Source organism: Perissodus microlepis, chromosome 1 (genome assembly GCF_051167445.1).
Source record: "Perissodus microlepis isolate ML-2025 ecotype Zambia chromosome 1, ASM5116744v1, whole genome shotgun sequence".
In the NCBI taxonomy this organism is placed as follows: domain Eukaryota; kingdom Metazoa; phylum Chordata; class Actinopteri; order Cichliformes; family Cichlidae; genus Perissodus; species Perissodus microlepis.
This window is the reverse complement of record NC_140461.1, coordinates 26457350-26481612: the sequence shown is the minus strand read 5'-3', so window position 1 is coordinate 26481612 and position 24263 is coordinate 26457350. Positions and strand designations below refer to the sequence as shown.

General features: G+C 41.0%; 2 protein-coding genes across 2 annotated transcripts; both read left to right on the top strand.

Annotated features, from left to right (window-relative positions):
• The first annotated feature begins 7463 nt into the window (after positions 1 to 7463).
• On the top strand, positions 7464 to 11474 carry mnx2b (motor neuron and pancreas homeobox 2b). The gene is made up of 3 exons (XM_084924702.1): positions 7464 to 8066; positions 9224 to 9384; positions 10344 to 11474. The coding sequence occupies exons 1-3, from the start codon at positions 7634 to 7636 to the stop codon at positions 10758 to 10760; spliced, it is 1011 nt and encodes a 336-aa protein (XP_084780828.1). The 5' UTR covers positions 7464 to 7633; the 3' UTR covers positions 10761 to 11474.
• A 5198-nt stretch (positions 11475 to 16672) lies between these two features.
• On the top strand, positions 16673 to 24214 carry atic (5-aminoimidazole-4-carboxamide ribonucleotide formyltransferase/IMP cyclohydrolase). The gene is made up of 15 exons (XM_084920120.1): positions 16673 to 16860; positions 17040 to 17166; positions 17290 to 17433; positions 18688 to 18776; positions 18883 to 19034; positions 21380 to 21536; positions 21616 to 21741; positions 21833 to 21940; positions 22047 to 22132; positions 22223 to 22312; positions 22546 to 22671; positions 22745 to 22837; positions 22919 to 23101; positions 23577 to 23732; positions 23853 to 24214. The coding sequence occupies exons 1-15, from the start codon at positions 16842 to 16844 to the stop codon at positions 23970 to 23972; spliced, it is 1776 nt and encodes a 591-aa protein (XP_084776246.1). The 5' UTR covers positions 16673 to 16841; the 3' UTR covers positions 23973 to 24214.
• Positions 24215 to 24263: the final 49 nt, after the last annotated feature.

Below are 24263 nucleotides of genomic sequence, written 5' to 3'. Positions count from 1 at the left end.
TTCTTGTCCTTATCAGGGTCACAGGGGCACTGGAGCCTTTCCCTGCGAGATGCAGGTACACCCTGCACAGGTCACAAATCTGACAATAACACATAATGACAAACAACCATTCACAATCTCACCCACAGACAATTTAAAAATCACCAATTAACCTAACCCCACTAATTGCATGTCCTTGGACCGTGGGAGGAAGGTACCTGGAAAGAACTCACATATACACAGGCAGAACATGTAAACTCCACAGAGAAAGGCATGACGGTGGAGTCTATCTCTGGAGTTTCGTGCTGTGAGGCAACACTGCGAGCCATCACACCATCGTGCTGCCTGCAGGCCACATCCTTTTAAAGGAAAAAAAAATAATAAATGTCAAAGTTGATTATTCAAGCTCATAAATTGATCTAAAAAGAGGGTTGCCTTAAGCTTTATGGCACTTAAAAGGTGACAGTAATTTATGTTTGTTCATTTTCATTTGAATTCTGTTCTTCTATATGCAAACCAGAAAAAAATCGGTTTGGGTCTTGTGAAGTTTCTTTTGAAACAGACTTCTCACACATACAACCTCTTTCCAAAGTGCTTTTAATGTCAGTGTGGAATTCGAATGTAACGCCCTGTTGTGTCTGTTGGAGAACTTTCAGTACAAACGCCCTGAACTGTCCTCACAGCATGCTGACAAGGCTATTTGACAGCAACAACTGCTCACCATCTGAACTTTTAATCTCTCTTCTTCTCTCGCTCTGTGTTAGTCTGCATGTTGAGTTTGTGCAGGTACAAATTAACGTATAGGCACTATATTGCAACACCAAATCTAACCTTTAACTTGACTGAGATATAAACATAGTGTCCAAACTTTGGGAGTTTAAAAGTAATGGTGCATGTGAACCATTACTGGTACATTACAGTTACATTTGTGCACAGAGTTAACACATTATAACTGATTCAGCTAAGAAAGCTTTAAAAGGAAAGTCTCCATTGCTCTTCACAAAAATATCTAAGAATAAACAAGCAGATTAATGGAACAAAGTTTCACAGAAAGATAAAACAAGAATAAACTCAAACCATTTATCTGATGAAAAGAGTCTGAATTGGGGATTTCCAATCCTATGGCCAACTGACTGAGAAAATAGCACCTCCTCTGTCAAACATGGTGTAGGGTCGCTTATGGCTGTTGGTGGTTTATGGGACGCTGGAATTTACAAATGGTTTAACAGCTGAGAGGGGAACAGCAGAATTACTACTTAATATTCTGCAGATTATCTAAACCTTAAAAAAGAGCTTGATGAAAAAAAAAGAGTCAACTTAATATTTTTAGCATATTTCAAATACATTTTCTGCAAATGAAAAAACCTTCAGTATCCGGTATGTTGCTCTCATATCTCCCGCCGCTCTTCTGCGGTTTGCCTTCAATAACCTTTGGTTACAGTTAACATGCAAATTGGGCAATAAGAAGCTATTACCTGATTGTTAATGGCAGCAGGCGGCTTCCTCACAGCGGAAAGAATGGCAGAAGAATTGTTATCAGGAGCAATGAGCTGCATCTCTAAAAGTGCAATTAGATGTAGATTTATATGTCACTTTCGACAACAGAGAATCGCTTACAGTGGTGGTAAAGACACAAAAATGTATAACATAGTTGAAACTGAATTGATCTGTAGAGGCGGAAAACCAAAAGCACAAACGGCCAGCTGGCGGAGATCTTCAAAGCTGAATATCCTCATAAGTGGCCTGATAATGTACGGCGGAGAGGGCTGGTGAGATAGCAGGGTGAAAGTAATGATGTCTTGTTGTGGCTGATAAGGTGACTTTATCTCATATCTCCCATATCTATGCACAATGGGGCCCTTGTATGGGTGATAGTAAAACATGGGGCTGTTAGATGGAACAACCCATTAAATGGCCATAAAAGTCGCACTGGACTGGATAATGTGAAAGGAAGCTTTGTTTTCCATTGTGGAATAATGAAACAGGTGAGCAGGGAAACAGACTGAAGAGTCATAAGGTTGGAATTCCCCAAATCAGACTCTTCATGAATTAAGCCTCTGAAGCCGATGTCTCTTGTTGTTTTATCAGATATCTCCGCATTTCAAGCCATTAATCGCCTAAGATCAAACTGGAATGGTGCAAAGGGGCTATTCAGATCAGGCTATAATTATTATTATCTATTTTTAGAGATCTTTATGTTTCACATTTTGCATATGTGGTGCTCAAAAGGTGTTACCTAACCTAAAAGCCAGATAATGGTGTTAGAGCTATCACATGTCAAATCATATTAATCTGTGGTCCATGTATTTAAGGCCTCTTGTAGACTGATTATATCTAAATATGGAGAGTTTTCATTATCCAGGTCCAGATGGGTGGTAGTTTCTAACAGTGGATTGAATGTGATTGCATTCACACTTTTCTTAACCTGACAGTGCTGGGATTGGTCAGCTGTGAAGTGGTGAGAGCAGAGCCAATAATTGCACTGTGATTCATCCCAAATCAGTCTAAATGTTGCCCTCTGGAAAACATTGACCTGTGGAAAAATTTTGGTATAAACTAGTTTTGATCATAACCCAGACCTCAGGCCTTAAAGTAATGGATCAGTTTAGGAAAAGCGGGGGTTTAAAATAAGTATTTTTCTAGGGAACAGTTATGGTGATGGCATACTGTCATCTGGTAACATGAAACAAAGCTTGGCTTCCAGCGCAGCCTCCTACTTATGCAGACTTTGTTGATCCCTTTCATCCTTTGCGCCTGTCATAGTTAATGCAGATCTTTCTTCTCAGTGGGAGCTTAACAGCATCCTCTAACGCTGAACATTTTAAGAAAATGTGAAAGTGCTAAAAGATGCAGTTCTGCTAATGGCTACTTGAGGATCTCCAAAATCAGGCCAAAAAAATGCACAAATATACAGTAGAAGAATATATGACCTTACAACTCCCTGGGTCAAATTATATTAGGGTGTAAGGTCAGCATTTTAAGCCATTAGTTGTCCAGAGTTCTTAATCTCACCTTATATAACCTCTGAACTGTGGTATTGGTACCATTGAGAGCATTTTATTGCACTTATCAGAGAGATAATAGGGCTCAAAGCAAACCCGTACATGCTGTCACATTAAATATTTTGGGTCTCTTTGTGTGATGAATGAAACTGACCAAGTTAGCTTTAGTCAGGAGTTTGCCTACCAAACCAACATGAGTAATGTAAATTTGGCTAACAACAAACCTAGCTTGATAATAAAGACTTTATGTTGTGTAAATTAATAAAGAAAATACTTGAATTGGTTACCATTTCAAGAGGTTTAGGTTATTGTAAGCCTTTTGGTTGTCAAACATCATACATTTGCAGAATTGGGGAAATTTCCTGGTTTCCCGAGCAGGAAGTACCTCACACACACTCGCCCTGCTAACTTTCCAATTACGGTCAGTTTGCACCTTCTGTGCCAGCCGAGGATGTGATCGTCTTTTCATTTGGCTTCTTTTACTCTATATAAAGTGTACACTAGTTTGCATAAAAACAAAGCTCTCACACAGAAACATCCAAAAGTTCAAAGGTTTTTTTATCATTGCAGTGCATTCCAGCTTTGGCAAACACCTGTGTTATCTCTCTGCTCGACGCTCATAAACATGCTAATGCACAATGAAAGCGAGAGAGAGAGAGAGGAGAGTGAAGGGGCCAAAGTAGCAAAGACAGACAACGGAAGATTCACATCCAGCGGGCTAGATGTCATATGGCAAAGCTCAATATTGGTTAATAAATGAAGGGGGACAGGATACAGAGACAAGGAGGAGAAGTAAAAGTAATAAATTACTTTTATCTCCTTAATGAGACAACATTAATTTTGGTCTCAAGGTCTGCCAGAAAAGTGAGTTGATTTATCATCTGTCTTTAACGCTGTGGGAATTAGTCTAATTACCAGAGCTATGGAGAGCTGATTTTCACTTCACAGTAAGCCCATTGTGCACCACAACCATTTATCACAGCAGCAGTCTGGTCGTTGTACTCCAGGCCTGGTGGGAAAGGTGGTGTTGGTCAACAGCGTCCCTGAAACCTTTGTGTGTCACAACATGCCTGAAGAGAGGGCAGATCCAGGAATGTGCACACACAATCAAAGTAAGCTGGATTAAGATCAATCACAGTGCCTAGGTATTGTATCAATGACAGCGAATCAAAGAAAATATATCTTTCAATGTCCGTTACATTGCTTTGTTGATGTTTTTCCATGTTCTGTGTTGTTCTGACGAACTATAGAAACGCCTGAACTTTCTCCGTTCTGCTCTATCAGCAGCTGGAAAGATCTTATCAATACCTCAAACTACCAAGAATCACTGACCCAGTGGAGGTGAAAAACATAATGACTGGTCCAGCATGCAAATAGAACAAGAGCACACCTGACTTAGTTTAAGGACAGGGTGAGCTGTCTCAGAGCTGTGGTAATGATTGAAAAATATGCCTGTAATTGCTGATAAGCTCTTTAATGTTTCAGTAAACTCCTGTTAGCCGCTAGGTTTACTGACGCATAACTCGTCGATAAACTCTGGCTTTGTAGTCAAGGGCTCGCGGCTCCTTTGAACCAATTGTCCTCTCACAGAGAGAAGGGTGTGCACTGCTTTTGGAGAGTTCCACTAAAGGTTCAAGGGGGCATGTGCATGTGAGGACATGTGTCACAAGGGAAGAAGGGAAAGGAAGTAATGATAGTTTAGATCTGAAAACATTTATTATTAAGCCTTCCACCACATTAAAATAAGACACTTTCAGCTACACCTGCTGTCAGATATTTCACCTGCAAACTGCAGCCTGGAGTAATGTTTGCTCTTACTGACTCATTTTTAACAACAGTGTAATTAAGCTATCATGCTATTCCCATTGTCCTGCATTTTACCTAGTTTTGACCTCTGAGAGGTTTGCCCATAACTAATCACAAGACAGATCGCATTACTATATCTGCTGTTTATAGTTTCAAAGTAAACAAGTAAGAAGAAGTCATCAGCTTTGCAAGAAGCCATGTGACTATATACTTCAGCACTGTAAGCTAGATGGTAAAATCTGCAGCCAAGAATTTGTGCTTGAAATCAGTGCTCGAAATTGCAAGAAACCCAAGAGCTACATTTCAAACTCTACAAACCTCAGTTAGCAAAGTTGCACATGAACAAACCACATGACTTCTGGAACAATGTCCTTTGGACAGACAAGAACAAAGTGAAGATGTTAGGCTATTATTCAAAGTAGTATATTTGGTGAACACAAATTACCTCATACAGCCGTCTAACACGGTGGTGGAGGGATGACGATTGGGGCTTATTTTGAAGCCATGTGCCACAGCAGCAAATCTACAACAGATTGCCCAAAAAAGAAAAGAATCAACGTTTTGTAATGGCCTGGTCAAAGTCCGGGCCAAAGACCTCGACCTGATTGAAACCCTGTGGCGGGACCTTAAGAGGGCTGCGTATGAACAAATGCCTGGAAACCTCAATGAATCACTAGAGTTTCTTTTGATTTTTTTCTACTATTAAATTCATGAGCATCTTGCAAAAATAAAAAATAAAAATCATAGCATTCTCTCCAACAACATTCAAATTTATATCATCAAACAGACACTTAAGAAATTGCTGAGCTAACCTCAACAGCTTCTTCTTCTAAACTATTAAAGCTCTTTAGACCCCATCTCAATTACACCAGCTCCACCTGTTCTGTCTGTAGACATTTATATTAATCAGTCTTCTCTTCATTAATAAGATTTGTATTATAAGTTCTTAAACCTTCTGATCCAGCTGTTATATTCAATTATTAACTTATTTAGGATTAGCAGGACTTATGCACATATAGCAGCAAAATTTCATCTTTTAGGAGGAAAAGACCATCCATCGTCAGAAGAATGCACCAGACACTGGAAGCAGGCGCTGATTTAATTTAATTCGTGGACCTCTGTTGGCAGACTCAAGTGACAGGTTTAGCGGTGGTCTGGCTATTTAAATACTTTCAAATAATAAAGGCAAAAGAAAAGAGGGGAGAGGTTGCGAGAAACAGGCAGAAGGTAGCACTGATTACCCAGGAGCAAATTACCTCTATATCAGCCCCGGAGACAGACACCAATCTGCCTGATAGAGAGAGAGAGAGAGAGAGCTGAGGATGAGAGACACCGCAGTAACACGGGTAAAGGAGAAAGAGAGAGTGAGAAATGGGCGGACTAGCAATTTCCTGGAGGTCAACTGCACCGCACATACACACGTGTGCACACAATTTTACAGATTTAAGAAGGGGGTGTCCTCAAACAGGTGGCGTTTTTGTTCACATCAGCAGAACGAAGCACACAAAGGCCCACATGTGCTTTTATGTGGAAAATGTAATATTGTGACATGAGGAAAAGATGACTATTTGTTAGTGAAGGTGTTAGAGCCTAAAACATATTCTTGGGAACACATAAAACAAATAAATATAAATATTAGATTGTTAGCATTACACAAGCCACAACTGCACAGGAAAAAATCACATTATTTATAGTTATTGTTGGGTTGGATAGAGATCTGAAATGTCGCATTATCAAAAGATGGAGTTTTCCTTCTGGTGCAGCAACATGCAGATTCCACTTATTATTCTGTGACTTATAATTTTTGATAAACTGTATCTCTATCGATGTTGTGGTACCATGTCTGAGAGACGAAGAGAGACGGATGTACGCCGCCTTTCTCCAGTCTTAAAACTGCATTAGTTCACATTAAGCAGAGGGCCAATTAACTTATAGCCTCTTCTGCCAAGTCATTACACTTTTATACGGTTTGTGTGCAATTCCTGATCGTAAACTTTAATAGCATCGGTATGGCCTTGGTATAGGAATGAAACAAACCATTAATACTAATGATTTAAATACCGTACACAACGTCTCTAACGTCACACCAATCAGAGGTAACCAATAACATTAGTGTTGAAAACAGGCCAGTATTTGGCTCTAAGGTGTGGAGGATATTAGCAGCACTAATAATTAGTCTGGACAATGAAAGCAGCGTATAATTCTTTGTTTATGGCAGCCAGGTAGCCGCAATCTGTGGAGAGTACGATGAGCTGGCAGTAAGATAGATACTGAAAATACAATTGCCCAATCTTCTAATGTACTTCGGTGCTTTGATGCAGTTGAAGGTGTTTGCAGGCGGGACAAGGGTTGGACATTACCTCACTCTGAATGCTTTCTGGGGGGAGAAACGAGCGAGTAATTAGCTGATTAGAGGCCCGTCAGAGCAGCTCGAGCTCCAGCCAATCCCCAGCTGGTAGAGGCCTCCAGGGGTGGAGAAGGACGGCTGGTGTAGAGGGAAACATACCTCTGTGGGTTAGTTTTCCAAGAGACTCGATGGTGCGGACTGACATAAAGGCGCAATTTAAAGAAACCGGTGCACGCGCGCACACGCGGGTGTCAGTTAGAGTGGCATTTAGCCGAAACAAGTACAACGAGGAAAAAACCTGCTAATGTGTTTTTTAAACGAATATACAGTTCTCGGGTTATTTTTCTTTATAAAGGGGGGAAAGGAGAGCTTATGAGTTTGTGACTGAAGAGCACGGCACAGGTGCGCACCTGGAGAGAGCTCGACTTGTTTTTTCTAAAGACTCCTCAGTCCCGCTCTCTCTCGCTCTCTCTCTGCTGCTGCTGCTGCTGAAGCCATCATGGAGAAATCGAAAAACTTTAGAATCGACGCTCTTCTCGCCGATGAGACCAATCGGTGTGGTCGAGACCTCTCACCCGGTCTGAGCAGCGACAGCCCGGCCGGCAGCCCGGTCTCATGCCGCCGTGCGGACACTCCGTCCCCGCGAGGAGCGCACCTTCAGACCGGAATAATCCCCAAGCAGAGTGTCCTCAATCTGCCCCATCCGGGGCTTGCATCGCTGCCTCAGGGAGCGATTCCCGGCATGTATCCTGCACCCATGTACCCACTGTCGGCGTTGGGTGGACAACACCCTGCGTTCGCCTACACTGGCTTCACGCACCTATCGCAGACCTACCCAGAGCACCTGAAGGTGGCTGCCATGGCTGGATCTCTGCCCCTGGAGCACTGGATCCGCGCTGGGCTCATGGTGCCACGACTGCCGGATTACAGCTGTAAGTGTGATGACATTAGATAAGCAGAGGTCCAGAATAATCTAACTTTAAAATAAATAAATATATAAATAAAAATAAATTAATTTCACAGGAGAATTTATTTAATTTGTTTTATTTTCAGACAGCTGTGTGTTACACTGAAAGAGAAAGAGTTTAGGCGGAACTGGTCAAGTTAATCTTATTATTATTATTATTATTATTATTATTATTATTATTATGCTTAATTAATAACTAAATAGTCATTTCGGGGGTTTTTTGTGTGCTTATTTTTTCATGATATCAAGCACACAGCACCGATTTATTGTTTAAATCACAAACCGGACTAACGAATCTGACATAGATTTTTTTCTATTCTCCAAAGTTTTATTACATTTTAAAACCTTAATATTTAATAATAATCTGAGAAAGAAACGGGCAGCATTTTGATTTGTTTATTTATTATTCATAAATACATTTCACTGGCAGCGTAATTTAAAGCCTTCGGTTCGCTTTGCTTTGTGCGCCTTCTGTTGTTTTTGTTGTTGTTGTTGTTTTTTATCTAACTAAGTCCTGTATGTTGCGTTAATGGCAGTCATACATCGTCCCTCACAGTACAGTGGCACCTGTTTTACTGCTTCTCTGTCATATTTTAATTTTGCCCCATTTATTTCTCTATAAACGCCAGCCCGATGAAAACTGTCTTTGTGTGACGAAGAAACTATAAACAAACACCTAAAACGTTCTGTAGTTCATCAATAAAATCCCAAAAGCCTTCATTGAATTTTCATTAAGTTAATGGCATGCCTGTGTTTTTATGGCCCCTGCGCCCGCTTCTGCCGTGTCCCCCCCGTCAACAATAAACTGGAGTAAAGCTATTATAGTTAATGATGGCCGGAGAGTGCCGGCATATGTGCGTCTGTTCCCACCCACAACATTACCATGAACTTCTGATGTCCTTGATGTTACAGTATATAAATAAGAGTGGTGGCAGCCAGTGAGCAAATATTCCTGGATAGAGCCTTAAATGAATCCAAATAATTAGGAAATAACGTTATAATATTAATATTCACATATTCACCCATCCTGTTTTTAGGTGATTTAGGTTTTTAAAATATACACTTATAGTCATCTTGCATGGGACCACACACAAACTGATAACTTTGCTGTTCCTCTTCCAGCGGGTGCTCAGTCAGGCCTGTTGGGGAAATGCAGGAGGCCCCGCACTGCCTTCACCAGCCAGCAGCTCCTGGAGCTGGAGAACCAGTTCAAGCTTAACAAATACCTGTCCAGGCCCAAGCGCTTCGAGGTGGCCACTTCACTCATGCTGACCGAAACACAGGTGAGCCAGACCAGAGACTGCAGAGCTCCTGTTTACATCTCCAGATCAAATTTATTGACCCGAAGTACATTATTCTCAACTTTTAAAAGCCAAAGCTGACTACAGCTACAGACCAGACACAGCGCTCAACAGATGCCAGCACACTGTATGTGTGTAGTTACAGTTATAACATTTATATCTATTTTTTATTTTCTTAATAAGAATAACTTGGTAGAGTTAAAGGAGTGTGAAACCCATCACCTAATAACACTAAATGAGCCACAATATCAAAATAGGAAAAAAAAAGAAAACAACCAATCAACAGATTTCATCTTTCTTTTTCTTTTTCTTTTTCTTTTTTTATTGTAGCCTTAAATAAGACCAAACCATTTTTATACCATGAAAACAGCCAGCAGCACTCTATTAGATCAGCTTTAAATGTTACATTTCACTAAAGTATCTTCATTCTTGTTGCAGTTAGCTGATCAGCAAACTGCTTCTCATGTCCACAGATGTTGTGTTGTCAATCATCTGTGGCAGTTTTCAGTGTTCATTGTTTACCTATCTTCATATATTCATGTGTGTAAGAGTCACATGTCTTATGTTTCTGTTAATATTTATTTGTCGCTGATTGTTTCAGTGTTATGAATGCTAATATCTCTGGTAGGAGGAGGAGGGATAAAAAATTTGTGATAATAAAGAGTGATGTCGTTAATGATGACCACAGCATGAACCCCAAAATAACACTTTTTATCCTCCCCAACACTGACATGCAATATGAAACATATCACCTTAAAAATGAAGGTAAAATAGAATAAACAATTTATAAAGCAGCTTTTATCTAACAAAGAAAAAAGAAATAGGAAAGAGAGAGCTTCTGGAGCTGTGACCAAACTTGTCTTTGTTTCTGTTCAGACAAACCCCGGGTTGCGTTTCTTCTTTTAAACATGTGTTCTTCTTCTACTATGATCACTTCGCAGGTGAAGATCTGGTTCCAAAATCGGAGGATGAAGTGGAAGCGCAGTCGGAAGGCAAAGGAGCAGGCCACTGCCTCCACCCAGTCTGAGGCAGAGAGACTACGCAGCTCGGGAAAGACAGGCTCCGACAAATCCAGTGAGAGCAGACGAGCTTTGAACCCAGACGAACGAAGAATAGCTCTCGAATTAGAGGATGGAGAAGAGGAAGAAGATGGAGAGGATGAGGAGGAAGAAGTAGCGGAGGCGCCCCAGCGTGGCTTTCCTCTTTCTGCGGGTAACCTAGTTGGGATCCAGCAAACCACGGACTTCTTGCAGCGTAACGATGAAGCTGGCTACAGCTCCCACAGCCCTTTCTCTGATGATGAGCTGGATGGGGTGGAAGTGGGTGGGGGTGACAGGAAAATTGGGGCAGGACTGTGAATACACACCCAGAAAAAGGTTTAAAAAAAAAACATGAGAATTACCTGAGTGTTTCAGCGACATCACAACAGGAAAGTCTGTGTTTGTGAGAGAGGACAAACCTAAAGATCTTCACCTCGTATGCTCTGAGAAGGTTTTTCCAATCAAGACATTTGTTGGACTCATTCACACAATCACACATAAACAAATGCAGGATTATGACGCGTGTATAGTGCTTAAACTATTTGTGAATAGAATTATCACTAAGTAATTTACATTGCTGCAGCATGCTGGAAAAAAGTGCTTCTTTCTTTCCCTAATTTTGCTCTTTTTTAATGCGCCAGGCATCCTCTGTGGCAAACTTGTGTTTCCTCCATCCACTCACAGCCTGAGCTCCACTCAGTGAACACATTTTTTAGGAATTAAATGTTAAGAGGAGTGAACTGTAACACATTCAAACAGTTTGATGAGGTTCAGGAGGCGCACGAGCCGTGTGACCATTGATAGAACGGACAAAGGCTCAGAAACAGCTGCAGTTCCAGATGTTTTTGCTCCCAGACTTTGCACAACATCCCATGTAGCGCATTTCCATTTGTGCATTTAATGTGAATATTCAGATTTTTTTTTTTCAATAATATTTATGACTTGGTTGTCGTCACTTACATGTAAATAGATGAACTTAATTTATTTGAATGATTGAAGGATGAATCGTACGTGTATTTATCTCAAACTTGTGTGGTGTAAATGTGAAATAAAGAAAATGGCAACAAAAGAGGTGAATTATTTCCATTTGATGTGATAGAAATGTATATATATATATATATATAGACAAATACATTTGATTTCAATTGTTTTTTAAAATGCATAAAAGAACTCACACAGGGATGATGCTGAACGTTGAAGGAGCTGCTTACCTGCTGCCTCGTGATTAAATTACCAGCTGAAGTCTGCAAAGCAACGTCTGCTAACAGCTGCTGTGGATGGATAAGATATACTTCTATTTATTCTATTATTAAATTCAATTTCAATTTTTGTCACAGGGCTAATACACAGAGAGAGAGACAACCTGTTGTGCTCACATTCACACCTAAGACCTATTGATAATCAGTCTAACAAGCAAGTCTCTAGACTGTGGGAAGAAGCTGGAGTACCCAGAGAGAACCTATGGAATTTTTTCTGAAAAATCAGGGAATCATTTGCACAACTAAAATTAATCCAGAAAGCAAGAAGAATGTAATTATGATGTGTTTTTCAGTCTGGACCAAAGTGCTAGATAACCACTCTGAGAGTTGTTGTGCAAAAGAAAGGAAAAAAAAAACACAAACAGCTTTATCTCACTCCTGTGAAAATGCTCCTTGGCTACAAAAGCAATCTGTTCATGTTTGCGTCTTTTTCAGCTCCCACCCATTAGCTCACATCCCTGCTGCCTCTGGTAGTAAACCAAAGCACAAGTACGCCTCATTTCACAGTTTTAATTTACTGCAGAGGCTCTCAGATATTAATTACTTGGTGAGGTTTACTGATGGCCAAATAATTAAGCTAATGAATAGGAAGTAAAGCAATCAAAAGCCTGATGGGGAGCGGTCACATAGGCCCATTTTAATTTCCAAGAGCAACGGCATGATGAGTTTGTGCAACCGCAAGAGGCTTTTTATTGGACCCCCATGTAAGGGCTGTGATTAAGGAGCAGACTGGAGGACATGCAGTGTGGTGAAACTTAACCCCCTCTCAGACCACGGTCACATATTTATATAGTGATTAAATGCATTCTTAACTGGTGGCAGTGATTTAGCAGTGCTTTTAGCACCCTTATGAGGCTCTTGGCTGTTCTGTCTTATATATATAAGAGACTTAAGAGACCCTTAAGAGCATCACTTGTTAAAAAATATACTTTTAATATGAAAATCATGTATATGTTTGTGTAGGATAAATAATTGCCTGAATAATAACAGCTGACATCAAGTACAAAGAATCACCTTGACATCAAACTTTATCGGAACAAATCTGATAACATATTCATAAAACTGTGTTATGAGACCTCTGCTGAAATATTCCCAGTGCATCTGGGAATATTTGCATATCTTTTAAACTTCACTTTATCAAAATATGGAATTGCCACCTTTTGATTAAAAGCTGACTTTTTCTTAAATGCAACTCTTTGCGTATTTTATTTATCTGTCACATCCTTACAGCCAGCACAAAGCAACTCAACGTCTAATCTAAACTGAATTAGTTTGATTTGTCTGTCTTGGAATTATACTTCATAGTCAAACACAAGAGCACAAATACATAAGCATTCATGCCATTTGTGCAAGTTTTATTTTCTGTGACAGTAAAGGATCAACTTCATGAAAAAAAAGACCTCCAGAGCTTCTGAGGTGAGGCTGTGGTAAACTATGAGGACCTTCTTAGTGGCAATACAGAGGAAATCCCTGCTCAGAGAGACCTCACAGAAGATCAAAGGTTTTATAACGAAGGGGGTAAAATAAAGAAAGGTGGAAGCACACAAGGATACACTATGAGTTTTAACACGTGGTCAGGGCTTTAACAAATCTGGTTAAGATCGAAATGATGATTAACCTGAAGCAGCATCAAATCCGCTTTTTTTATTTATTTATTTAGCTCGCCGGTGTTTAACTCCAAAGAAGTTTTCGTTTAACTTTGACTTGATTTAATAGGAGTGAACGTAACACGCCTGCAGAGTGAGCCTCTATCAAACCGCAGCTTTTAATTTGGCTGATGAAAAATCTCACGAATCAATAGGAGCTCATTTAGTTGTGTGACTTGTCAGCTCTATGACGAATGCCATTTGGCCCATTTTATGACAGAGGGCCCTCTGACACAGGACGCGCGCGCACACACACACACACACACACACAAAATCACAGCTAATTGATAAGGCAGCGGAGGAATATATGGAGGTCATTGATTCTGTTTCTCCTCTAATTTAATCTGAATACACTGTGCGTGTTGATTAAAAAATTTCCCCCCTCGCGTAAATTACACTCACCGCTGATAACGCTGTCACTTTCCGGCAACAAAAAGTGCTGACGGGCTCCTGCCTCTCTCTGTTTTTCCCCAATAATGCGCAGAGAGCCCGCGTCTTTCTATAAAAATCTTTCACTGTCTATTGAATCACTCAAGTCAGCCCGTGAGACGTCAAGAACGGTTTACCAGAAACCCCCATTTTCATGGTTAGACAAATAAATTGGCCTTCTTCTTTTTTTTCTTTTTTTTGCTTTGTCGGATTATAAATCAGCGTGCCCTTAAAATATTTACACCCTGTAGTTTAATCAATCAGCAAAATGCCGGACTCATTACGTAAATATGAACAGATTGTGCGATCTTTTAACGTAATCACACGTACCGCCGCAGGTTTCCCTGGGCCCTGTCCTGTCACTTAACTAATGGACAAGTAAGGCTGCGGTGAGCGACGGGGTCCCATAAATCCACATCTGTCCGACTTAAAACGCTGTTCTAAAGCACGAAAAAGGGCACTTTTTTTCTTTTTTCTTTGCCAGTAAAGTTTATTGAAGAGGCGTTTTAGGGGTGAATGTATTCATGGGCGTCATTTATTATTGCAGGAAAAGTAGGGTGAATTAAGGCTGATTGGGACCGTTTTTTTGAATTTCCGTCCCGTGTAAATGTTCGTGTCATAAATTTACTGAATAAAAAAATAAATAAAAATCATGATGGATTTCTGCAACAATGGAGAGGCCGTCCATCTGTGTGAGGAGGAATGAAGGTTATCTCACTTTTCAAGGAGACGTAAACTGACACCAGGCCTGTTTTCTCTTTAAGTGTTTGGATCTTCTGGATGATTGTGACAACCTTTATCATTAGTAAGGAAAAGTTTTTTTTTGTTTTTTTTAAATTATAATACAATGTAATTTTTCGGGCATATTAATTTGCTTTCCTGCTCATCATAATTTTTCTGATTAACTTTATTAAATTATAAAGCCACACTCTCACAACACTTCCCTTACAGTGACAGCTGGATGCTCTGATGTCAAAGCTTCCAGTCATGCCAATCCAGAAAAGGGCCGTGCAGAGGTCCAGTCTGGACTGTAGAAGCATGGGTTATGATAACATGGCTGTGGTTAAGGTCAGCAATGTCTTGCTTGAAAAAATCACCTGGTTCGTGATTTTTTTTTTTCTGCATACAAGTGAAGTAAGGCCTGTTCCACTCTGGTGTAGACAAGAAACAAAATGTAGGTGGAGTGAGCTTGCAGAGCTGACACTGTTAATATTGTCACTGGTGTGACCATCGTGGACAGGATTAGAAATGAGTCTATCACAGGGACAGTCGTAGAAATAGAGGCAAGGCTGCGATAGTTCAGACATGTTCAAGGATTAGTGAAAAAATTGGACAAAGTATGTTGGAGATGGCGCTGCCAGGCAGGAGGAAAAGACGAAGACCACAGTTTGCCATGCAGTTCATGGGTGTAATGACACCCGCTTCAGATGTTATCAGTCCATAAAATGGGCGTTATTAGCAGAAATCAGCCCCATATTTATGGGCCAATAGAGGGCCATTTCCACCTGCTAGTTTGTTCCGAATGATGTTATCATCCATTCAGATGGAGGATCGCTAACAGAAACATGGGAAGACTCCACATCTACTCTCGCTGGAATCCAAGGAGGACACTCGGAGGGGTGGTGTGACAGAGGAGGATGCTGGGACAAGGTTAGATGGAGGGGGTGATGATCTGCTGCCGTGACCTCTAAGGATTGTATCTGCATGAAGAGCATATGCAGAATATATGCGTCTTTTATATTTTTGTTCACTGATAAAGCAATTTAGTTTTTCCCCAATACTAGAAACATCACATTAACACATATTTACTGGTTTTGTTGCAGTAGAACATCACACTCATGTTTCAATCAGTGTTTTGTGGAATATATAAACTACAACAACTTAACTTAAACTGAATCATGATGCCTTCGCGAACAACTTCCTGGTTGACACCAACCTGTCACAACAAGGAATTTTTACTTCGTGTTTTTACAGATGATCTTGGTAAAATAAATTAAGAAGAAGAATTTTTAATTTTCTGTCATCAGGTAAGAAATAAAGCCTGTTTAGATACTGTTTCATTCAGTCACTTCTCCCAACCACTCTTTAATTTATATACTCTGTAGCTTAAACTAAAATTCATGCTGGTCAGGAATATACTAATAATAATATGTTGTGTTTTAATGTTATTAAAACACAACATATTATTATTAGTATATTAATTTATGTATAAATTATGTATGTGTAAAAATATGTATATTTTTAATTAAATCTATAAATCAAGGATAAACTTATTATTAGGAGAAAGCGCTCTTCGTGTCACCAGGTGTATGATGTCAGTGAACTTTGTCAAGCTTCGGATTATTTGTTAATAAAATATATGAAATGCAAAAAACAGAAACACGCTGACACGTGTACGAAGAAGGACCATGTCTGCCCTCTTGTGGCAAAACCAAGAATGACACCTCGTCTGGGTGGCCTTACCAGCTGCAACCCCTCCCCGGCTTATGATTGTAATTTTGCTGGTAAATCCTCAAATTAACTCAAAACACAATTGATGATCACACGTTTACAAATCCAGTATTACACTTTGATGTCATATAAAATAAGCAAGAGTAATTTTGAAATGACATCAAGACAACATAGCTAGTTACTGCTGTACTGGTGATATGAATGTGAAATTCATAATTTACACAGTCTCACATTTCAAGACATAAATCTAAAGGTAATTAGAAACCCTGCTGTCTATCAGTGAGTGTTTGTGGTCATTATTATTATTTGCAGTAGCACTTATTGTTGTTGTTGTTGTAGTAATATTTTGTGTTAATTGCGTTTTTCTAATGTAAATGCGCATTTTCTGCGCCGTTTTGCTCTTTTGGGTGCGCTTGTGTGCGAGGGGCGGGCCGGCTTCAGAAGGGCGGGTGTTCGTAGTTTTGAAGCGCATGATGAAGCCGTGAACAGCCTGCAGCTTTGCCTCAGCCTCCTCTGCATCGTTTGCTAATTGTGAAACTGGGAGAAGCGTGAGCAGAGAGCCAGCCGACGCTCAGACAGACAGACTGCCCACTGTGAACACTGTGACCGTGAACATGGCTTCCTCGGAGCTTGGTGAGTTTCTCTGAGCATGAAGCAAACTTTCTGAGTTTTGGTGCAGGCTGCTAGCTGACTGGCTAACATTAGCCAACGTGGTTAGCTCCACTTCACTAAAAACGGGCATTTATTCTTCGTTTGCGTTTGTAAAATGACAACAAGTCCTGGGTTAAATCTCTGCTCATCTGTCTTTGCAGCACTTCTGAGTGTTTCTGACAAAACTGGACTGTTGGACTTCGCTAAGAGGCTGGTGGGTGTGGGGCTGTCTCTGGTGGCCTCAGGGGGCACAGCCAAAGCCCTGCGGGATGCTGGACTGGCCGTCAGGTGGGTGCTCCACTAGCCCTTAAAGTCAAAGCCATAGGCGTCCACATGTATTACTGCAGTACTGTAGATACCTGCAGCATGTGAGGCCCTCTCTAAGTTCTCAGAGTCTCTGCTTTGTGTCAGGGATGTGTCTGAACTGACTGGACATCCAGAGATGCTGGGCGGCAGAGTGAAGACCCTGCATCCTGCAGTGCATGGAGGTATCCTGGCCAGAAAAACACCCAGTGACACCGCTGACATGGAGAAGCTGGGCTACAGCCTGGTAAGGTGAGACAAACACAGCAAACAGAAATGGGCAAAAGCTTTCTCAAGCATGTAAAATACTCTGATGTGTACAGTATGATGGATGTTTGTGTGTACTTGCAGTAGAAAGAGAAAAAGCTGAGTGGAAATGAAACCCTTGTGCATGTGTGACCCATGTGGAGTGCAGGCACGTGCTTGTTAATCAAGAAGCATGTCGAGTTGATTTGGCTGCCGGATAATTGGAAACCTGCTGCCCGTGCATGCTCATCCTGTGACTCCTGTTTGATTGGAAGAATCTGATTAGATTTCACTGTGTCCTCAGTGGAAAATTAAACAACACGTGACTGAAGTTTAGCAGATGACTGTTTCTTAACAACTTTTTTTTTTTTCTTTTAAAGACAAGAAAATCAGTGGATCCTGTTGTCAGTGTGCAATACTTGCTTTTTTTTTTGTCGGATTATTAAAAAGGTTTGGCAACATATGAAAAAATGCTGAAACTGCAGTAAAGTTAATGGATTTTATGATTTCATTTACTGACTGTTTACACAAGTAGTCATAAGACACGCTCGAGCAAAGCTTGTCTTGCTTTGTACTTTCTTTGGTAGTGGTCTCAAATAAAGAAGCGGAAAAATGTATTGCGTGGACACACGATTAACCCCATTCAGTTTGTAACACCGTGCTGCAAAACACGATTTTGATCATTACAGGTTGAACATTAGAGCTTTTCAAACAGCAGGTGACCCTGCTTACTAATACCTACCACGAAAAATGCCCGGTGCCCACCAAAGATGTTTTATCCAGAACCAAAGGGAAGCACCAGCACGTTGATAAAACGATCTGTTTAACCAGTTGTGGTAATTTCATTCACATAAGTATGTCAGACACTTCTGCTCAACAGAATCCGAGGAAATACGTGGATTTCTCTCAGACAAGTTGCAATAAGTTCATCGAGTTTATTATGCCTATATGCATAGACTGAAAACACTATGCATGTATAAGAGAATTAACCGTGAACAGCTTGTTTTGAGCATGTGGATTCCCATAAACACCTTAGGTCTATGTAGTATCTCCCACTGAACTGATCTCCATCTTTAACTTATCTGAAGCTGGCAGAACTGCTGTGTAGTGTGCCTCCACAGCTGGATCAGTAAGAAGCAGCTGTTTAGCTAGAAAAATGCACCCGCATTTAAAATGTGAGGGCCCTCAGTTCGTTTTTGTACTCCAGTGTTTGAAAGTTTTTAAGTATGAAAAGATTTTCCTTTGTTTGCCCTCTTCAAGAGTGGTGGTGTGCAACCTGTACCCATTCATAAAGACCGTCTCTAACCCGGATGTCACGGTGGAGGATGCCGTAGAGCAGATTGATATCGGTAATGCATAGAAGTGCACTCTTTGCTTGCCTGTCTTACTAATGATGAAACACTTATTTATTTGTGTACTCTGCGTGTATTGATAAAAACTGTTATTTCTTCTCAGGTGGTGTAACTCTGCTCAGAGCAGCAGCCAAGAACCACGCTCGGGTCACCATTGTGTGCGATCCTGCTGACTATTTGCTGGTTGCCAAGGAGATGGAGAATTCGGCGGACAAAGACACGACCCTGGAAACTCGCCGGACTCTGGCCCTGAAAGTGAGTCTGTTTTGTTGCAAGCGTGTGACCTGATTTTCTGAGAAAGGAATTTTAGGAAAATACAAACTTGTAGACTTTTTGAGGTGGGCTTTTAGATTTAAGGGTTTTAATGTTATAATGCAGTTTTGGGGGGGAGCAGGGTTGAGGTGAGGGTTGGTTTTGGATTATATTTTGAAAATGGGGTAAAAGGGCATGAGCTGTCACCTCTCCAAACGCATAATTTCTTTATGCGTTTCTGCTTTATCATACCTGTCAGAGGGACACCATTTAAAGTTTGTCATTCAATTAAATTTTATTTATATAGCACCAGATAAGACTAGACAAGATAAAAACCCTACAGTAATACAGAGAAAATCCCAATAATTGAATGACCCACTGTGAGCGCACGCTTGGTGACAGTGGGAAGGAAAATTCCCTTTTAACAGGAAGAAACCTCCAGTAGAGCCAGGCTCAGGGAGGGGCGGCTATCAGCCGTGACCAGGTGATCACACGAAGTCACATGTTTGCCTGTTGGTTGGTATACTGCAGTTTCAGAAATTCACATATCACTACTTTTTATATTTTATAAATTGCTAGCTGCTTATTTTGGTTGGGGGGTAGGGCAGGGAAACATGGCCAAAAATATTTATCACAATATATTTGAAAATTTGCGATAAAGATATAACTGACGATATAATTGGCGCGAGACAAAATACTTTACTTTACTTTAAGTCCACAACTTTATTAGTGCAAAAAAAGCCCCATCAATGTATTTTCACTTAAACAAGCAGCTGTTTTTTGTGCATTAAAGATATATAAAAGTTTTGCAGTGCAAATGCAAAATCCTTGCTGACAGTTTAACCGAAAGGCATTTCCAGTGGAAATTGGCCGACATATCCTCAGCATAACCATGTGTAATATCCACAAAACTTAAATAGAGGTTATACACACAATACAGTAATATTATGTTGAAGCACAGTACGTATCACTCCGCGAGGCTCCTGACTGCGGTTGCCGTAATGCTCCGACAATCCATCAAGCGGTGCGGTTTCGTAACTTACGGAAGTCGTACTAAAACATTGTTTTTGACAGATTTTCAAGCGCCGTGTATGACATAAAATTGGTTCGAGGTCAGTAAACACAACCAGAATTCATACATAAGGCACACGGGATTATAAGGAGCACACAAAGGATTGATTTTAAGTGCGTCTTATTTTCTGAAAAACACGGTAATAACGACGGCCCGCTAGCATGCTCTACCAAAAATTGTCCTTTGGTGTGTATCTGACTTGCAAAAGCCAAACCATTTCCATATCACTGAAGTTGCAGCATTTTTACAAACCAATTCTGGTTCATCTGTTTCATTCAACAATCCTCATTCTCCATCACCGCCATGCTTTTTCTGCCATGTGCGTATGAAAACAAAGACACTGCGCATGTGCGTTTTCCCCATATTCTATCGCCATATTTCATTTTCTTATCATTGCCTAACATTAAACCGGTATTACAGTGAACGGTATGATATGACCCAGCCCTATTGGGGGCAGGGTGTCTTTAAAGCCTGATCATGTATTGAAGGAGCCATATGTTACAGCTAGTTGCCTTCAAAACGATGTTGCTTAAACTTAAATTTTAATAACCAGTTGAGTCAAAGACCGTTTCCTGATGGGATTAGTCATAATCCTGCGTGGAGAATTTTTAAAAGTGCAGTTTCAGAGTTGATCACATGAGCCTCGAACATCCATCCATTCTGTTCAGACTTGTTCCACTTTAAGCTCCATGCTGAAAAGAGACTTTTTGTTTGGAGTAAGAGGGGAAATCAAGCCTCCGGCTCTTTTTTTTTTTTTTTTTTTTTTTTATAAGGTATTGTTGCCAAAATAGCTGCTGCTGCTGTTGGAGTCTTGATGTGTGGGGACTTCAGGGAGTTTGCTTTCTTTTGATCAATCCTTTATAATCACAACATTGTATTACCTAGTGCTATTTTAAGCTGGCTTATGATTAAAAATAAAAAACAAAAGCTTGAGGGTGATCATTAAGGAGTTGCTACTCCCCCTGTGACTATTTGTTCTGGTTTTGCTATTTGCTCAGAGAAGAGGGTCAGCGAGTCGAAGTCCAGGCTGTTTATCACAGAGTGATGAAATGTGTTTAACTTACAGAGTTTAACATTTGAGGAGCAGTGAACTCTAACCTCACAGTCTGACTGCACTGAGCATTGAGTTAAATACTGATAACTGTCCCACTTTGCCTGCAGCCCTTTTTTCTTGTGGAGAGATGGTTCCTTCCCTAAAACATCAGAAAGTGATGTAAGCAGTTTTGTTTTTTTTCTTCTTCCTAACCTTTCTCTACTCGTTCTGCTTCCTGTGCAGGCCTTCACACACACAGCACAGTATGATGAGGCTATATCCGACTACTTCCGCGGGCAGTACAGCCGCGGCGTGTCCCAGCTGCCTCTGCGATACGGCATGAACCCCCACCAAGCACCCGCTCAAATCTACACTCTGCGCGCGGCTCTGCCGCTCACAGGTACCCTCACACCACACCATGCCACGCCGCAATCTGTCATTTAATGTCACCCATCCTCTTTTAACGTTCTCTCTCTTAGTGGTCAACGGTGCTCCTGGCTTTATCAACCTGTGCGACGCTCTGAACGCGTGGCAGCTCGTTAGGGAGCTGAAGAGAGCCCTCGGCATGGCTGCAGCGACTTCCTTCAAACACGTCAGCCCTGCTGGTAAGAAAGAAAGACCCCATTCAGACGCATTCTTACAGTTAACAGTGTCCGCATAGATCTGACAATGAAAGCTGTCACCTTGTTTCTGAAGGAGCCGCAGTAGGAGTTCCTCTGACCGAGGAAGAGGCCAAAGTGTGCATGGTGCACGACATGCTGAAGGACCTCAGCCCACTCGCCACCGCCTACGCAAGGGCAAGAGGTTAAAAAGTCATCTGTATAGCTGATGCCCTGAAAATGATTGTGTGCTGGGCTCTCTCTCTTTTTTTCTTTTTTTAATATGTTATACATTTACTCTGTGCCTCCAGGTTCAGACAGGATGTCTTCATTTGGAGATTTCATTGCTCTGTCAGATGTGTGTGACGTTCCCACTGCTAAGATCATATCAAGAGAGGTAAACAAGAGAGCAAGCTTTTTAATTTTTTTTAATCATTACTATTATTATTATCTTTATAATTTTTTTTTGGTAATGTAACATTCTTAGGTCTCAGACGGTATCATTGCTCCTGGTTATGATGAGGAGGCACTCAAAATCCTTTCCAAAAAGAAGAATGGCAACTACTGTGTGCTTCAGGTGAGGGCGCTGTTTCCACACGTCTGTATTTGTCTCTGTTTTTGGAAGCATGTCTTTGGACGTACTGACTAAAAGCCTCATAATTCTCAGACACATGCAGATTGAATAACCAGCTCTTTTCTTTTTCTAGGCAGATAATGTAACTGGAGTAGTTGCAAGTCATACTGAAGATAAAAATGTGTACAGTACATACATACTATGTAAATTGGGTTATGTCCATGCTTGTGTCTCAGATGGATCCTGACTACGAGCCCGATGACACCGAGGTGAGAGTGTTGTTCGGTCTCTATCTCAAACAAAAGAGGAATGGAGGACGTATCAATAAGGACTTCTTCTGCAACGTTGTTTCCAAAGGCTCGGTAAGACACTGAAGTGTGTTAACGTTTTACTGACTCGATCCAATCTGACAGATTCTTCTGTTGTGTCCTAAAGCTCTCTGAGGAAGCTGTGCGTGACCTCACCGTGGCAACCATCGCCGTCAAGTACACGCAGTCGAACTCTGTGTGCTATGCTAAAGACGGACAGGTAAGAGGTGGCGGGTAAATGAGGAAGGAATCCAGAGGAGCCTCAGTTGTTCCCTTATCTTTCTTCACCTGTGTTTTCCAGGTTATCGGTATTGGTGCAGGGCAGCAGTCTCGTATCCACTGCACTCGGCTGGCGGGTGACAAAGCTGACAACTGGTGGCTCAGGCACCACCCTCGAGTCCTGAGCATGAAGTTTCGCAGTGGTGTGAAGAGAGCAGAGATGGCCAACGCAATCGACCAGTATGTGAGCGACACCATTGGAGAGGTGAGGGAGTAACATTTGGAGACGTGCACTGTAGTTACCAGTGAGGAAAAAGTACAACTGTGTTTTTATTTTGTTTGGATGTAAACATTTCAAGACTGCATTCGTGTTTATGTGAATATTTAAAATGCGTACATGCAACCCTTTGTGTCTTAAATGCAAAGAGGAACTCAGCTTCTGACATGGACACAAATAAATATGCAGTTTTAAGTGTTTTGTACAATAGATACAATGAAGAATTACTGTATTTTGCGAGATGTAAACACATCCAATGTTCCTGTGCATATTGAGGACTGAGGCACAAAGCAGCAGAATATTTTATTACGTTAATAGATTCTGACTTTTTGTATACAAAAGATTTAAGATGTGCCCACCTCTGATGTTCAATGTCATGTCTAATCCAACAGCATGCCAAGTTTGAGACTGTGTGAGTAAATGAAAGGCTGTGTCCTGTGTATATTCTGTCCTGTGCCGGCAGGGCCCAGACTTGGAAGTTTGGAAGTCGATGTATGAAGAGGTCCCTGAGCTACTGTCAGAGACTGAAAAGAAGAACTGGATCAGCTCACTGCAGGCTGTGGCTGTCAGCTCTGACGCCTTCTTCCCTTTCAGAGATAACATAGATCGGGCCAAAAGGGTAAGTGCCTTGCATGAAGAACGTGTACATGCTGCACACACCTTGTCAATCTCACTGCAACTTAAACCCTGGTCTTCCTGTCATAACTCACATTTCCTTCCTGTGTGTGTCTGTCTCCAGAGCGGTGTTCAATACATTGCAGCTCCAGCGGGCTCTGCTGCTGATGAGGTTGTGATCAATGCCTGTAATGAGCAAGGCATTGCTCTGGTGCACACCAGCCTGCGACTCTTCCACCACTGAGTTCACTAAGCGTTGAGTTCGCTCTGTTTCATGTCTTTACAAAGACGAAATAAACGTGTGCAACATTGCTGATCTTCAGACATTCCTACATTTAGCTGAACTGTAGAAACAGACGCACAATTTTGTAACACACTAAATACATTCCTGACTTGTGATCAAAATGTTCAAGAGTGTAATACTGTAACTGCAGCTGATCCTTGTAGGTCAGTCTTGCAACACTATGAAATAAACTTGGAGTTTGACTTTTTTGTCTCTTTCATTGTGCTAACTGCATGGCACTGTTAGTTTATT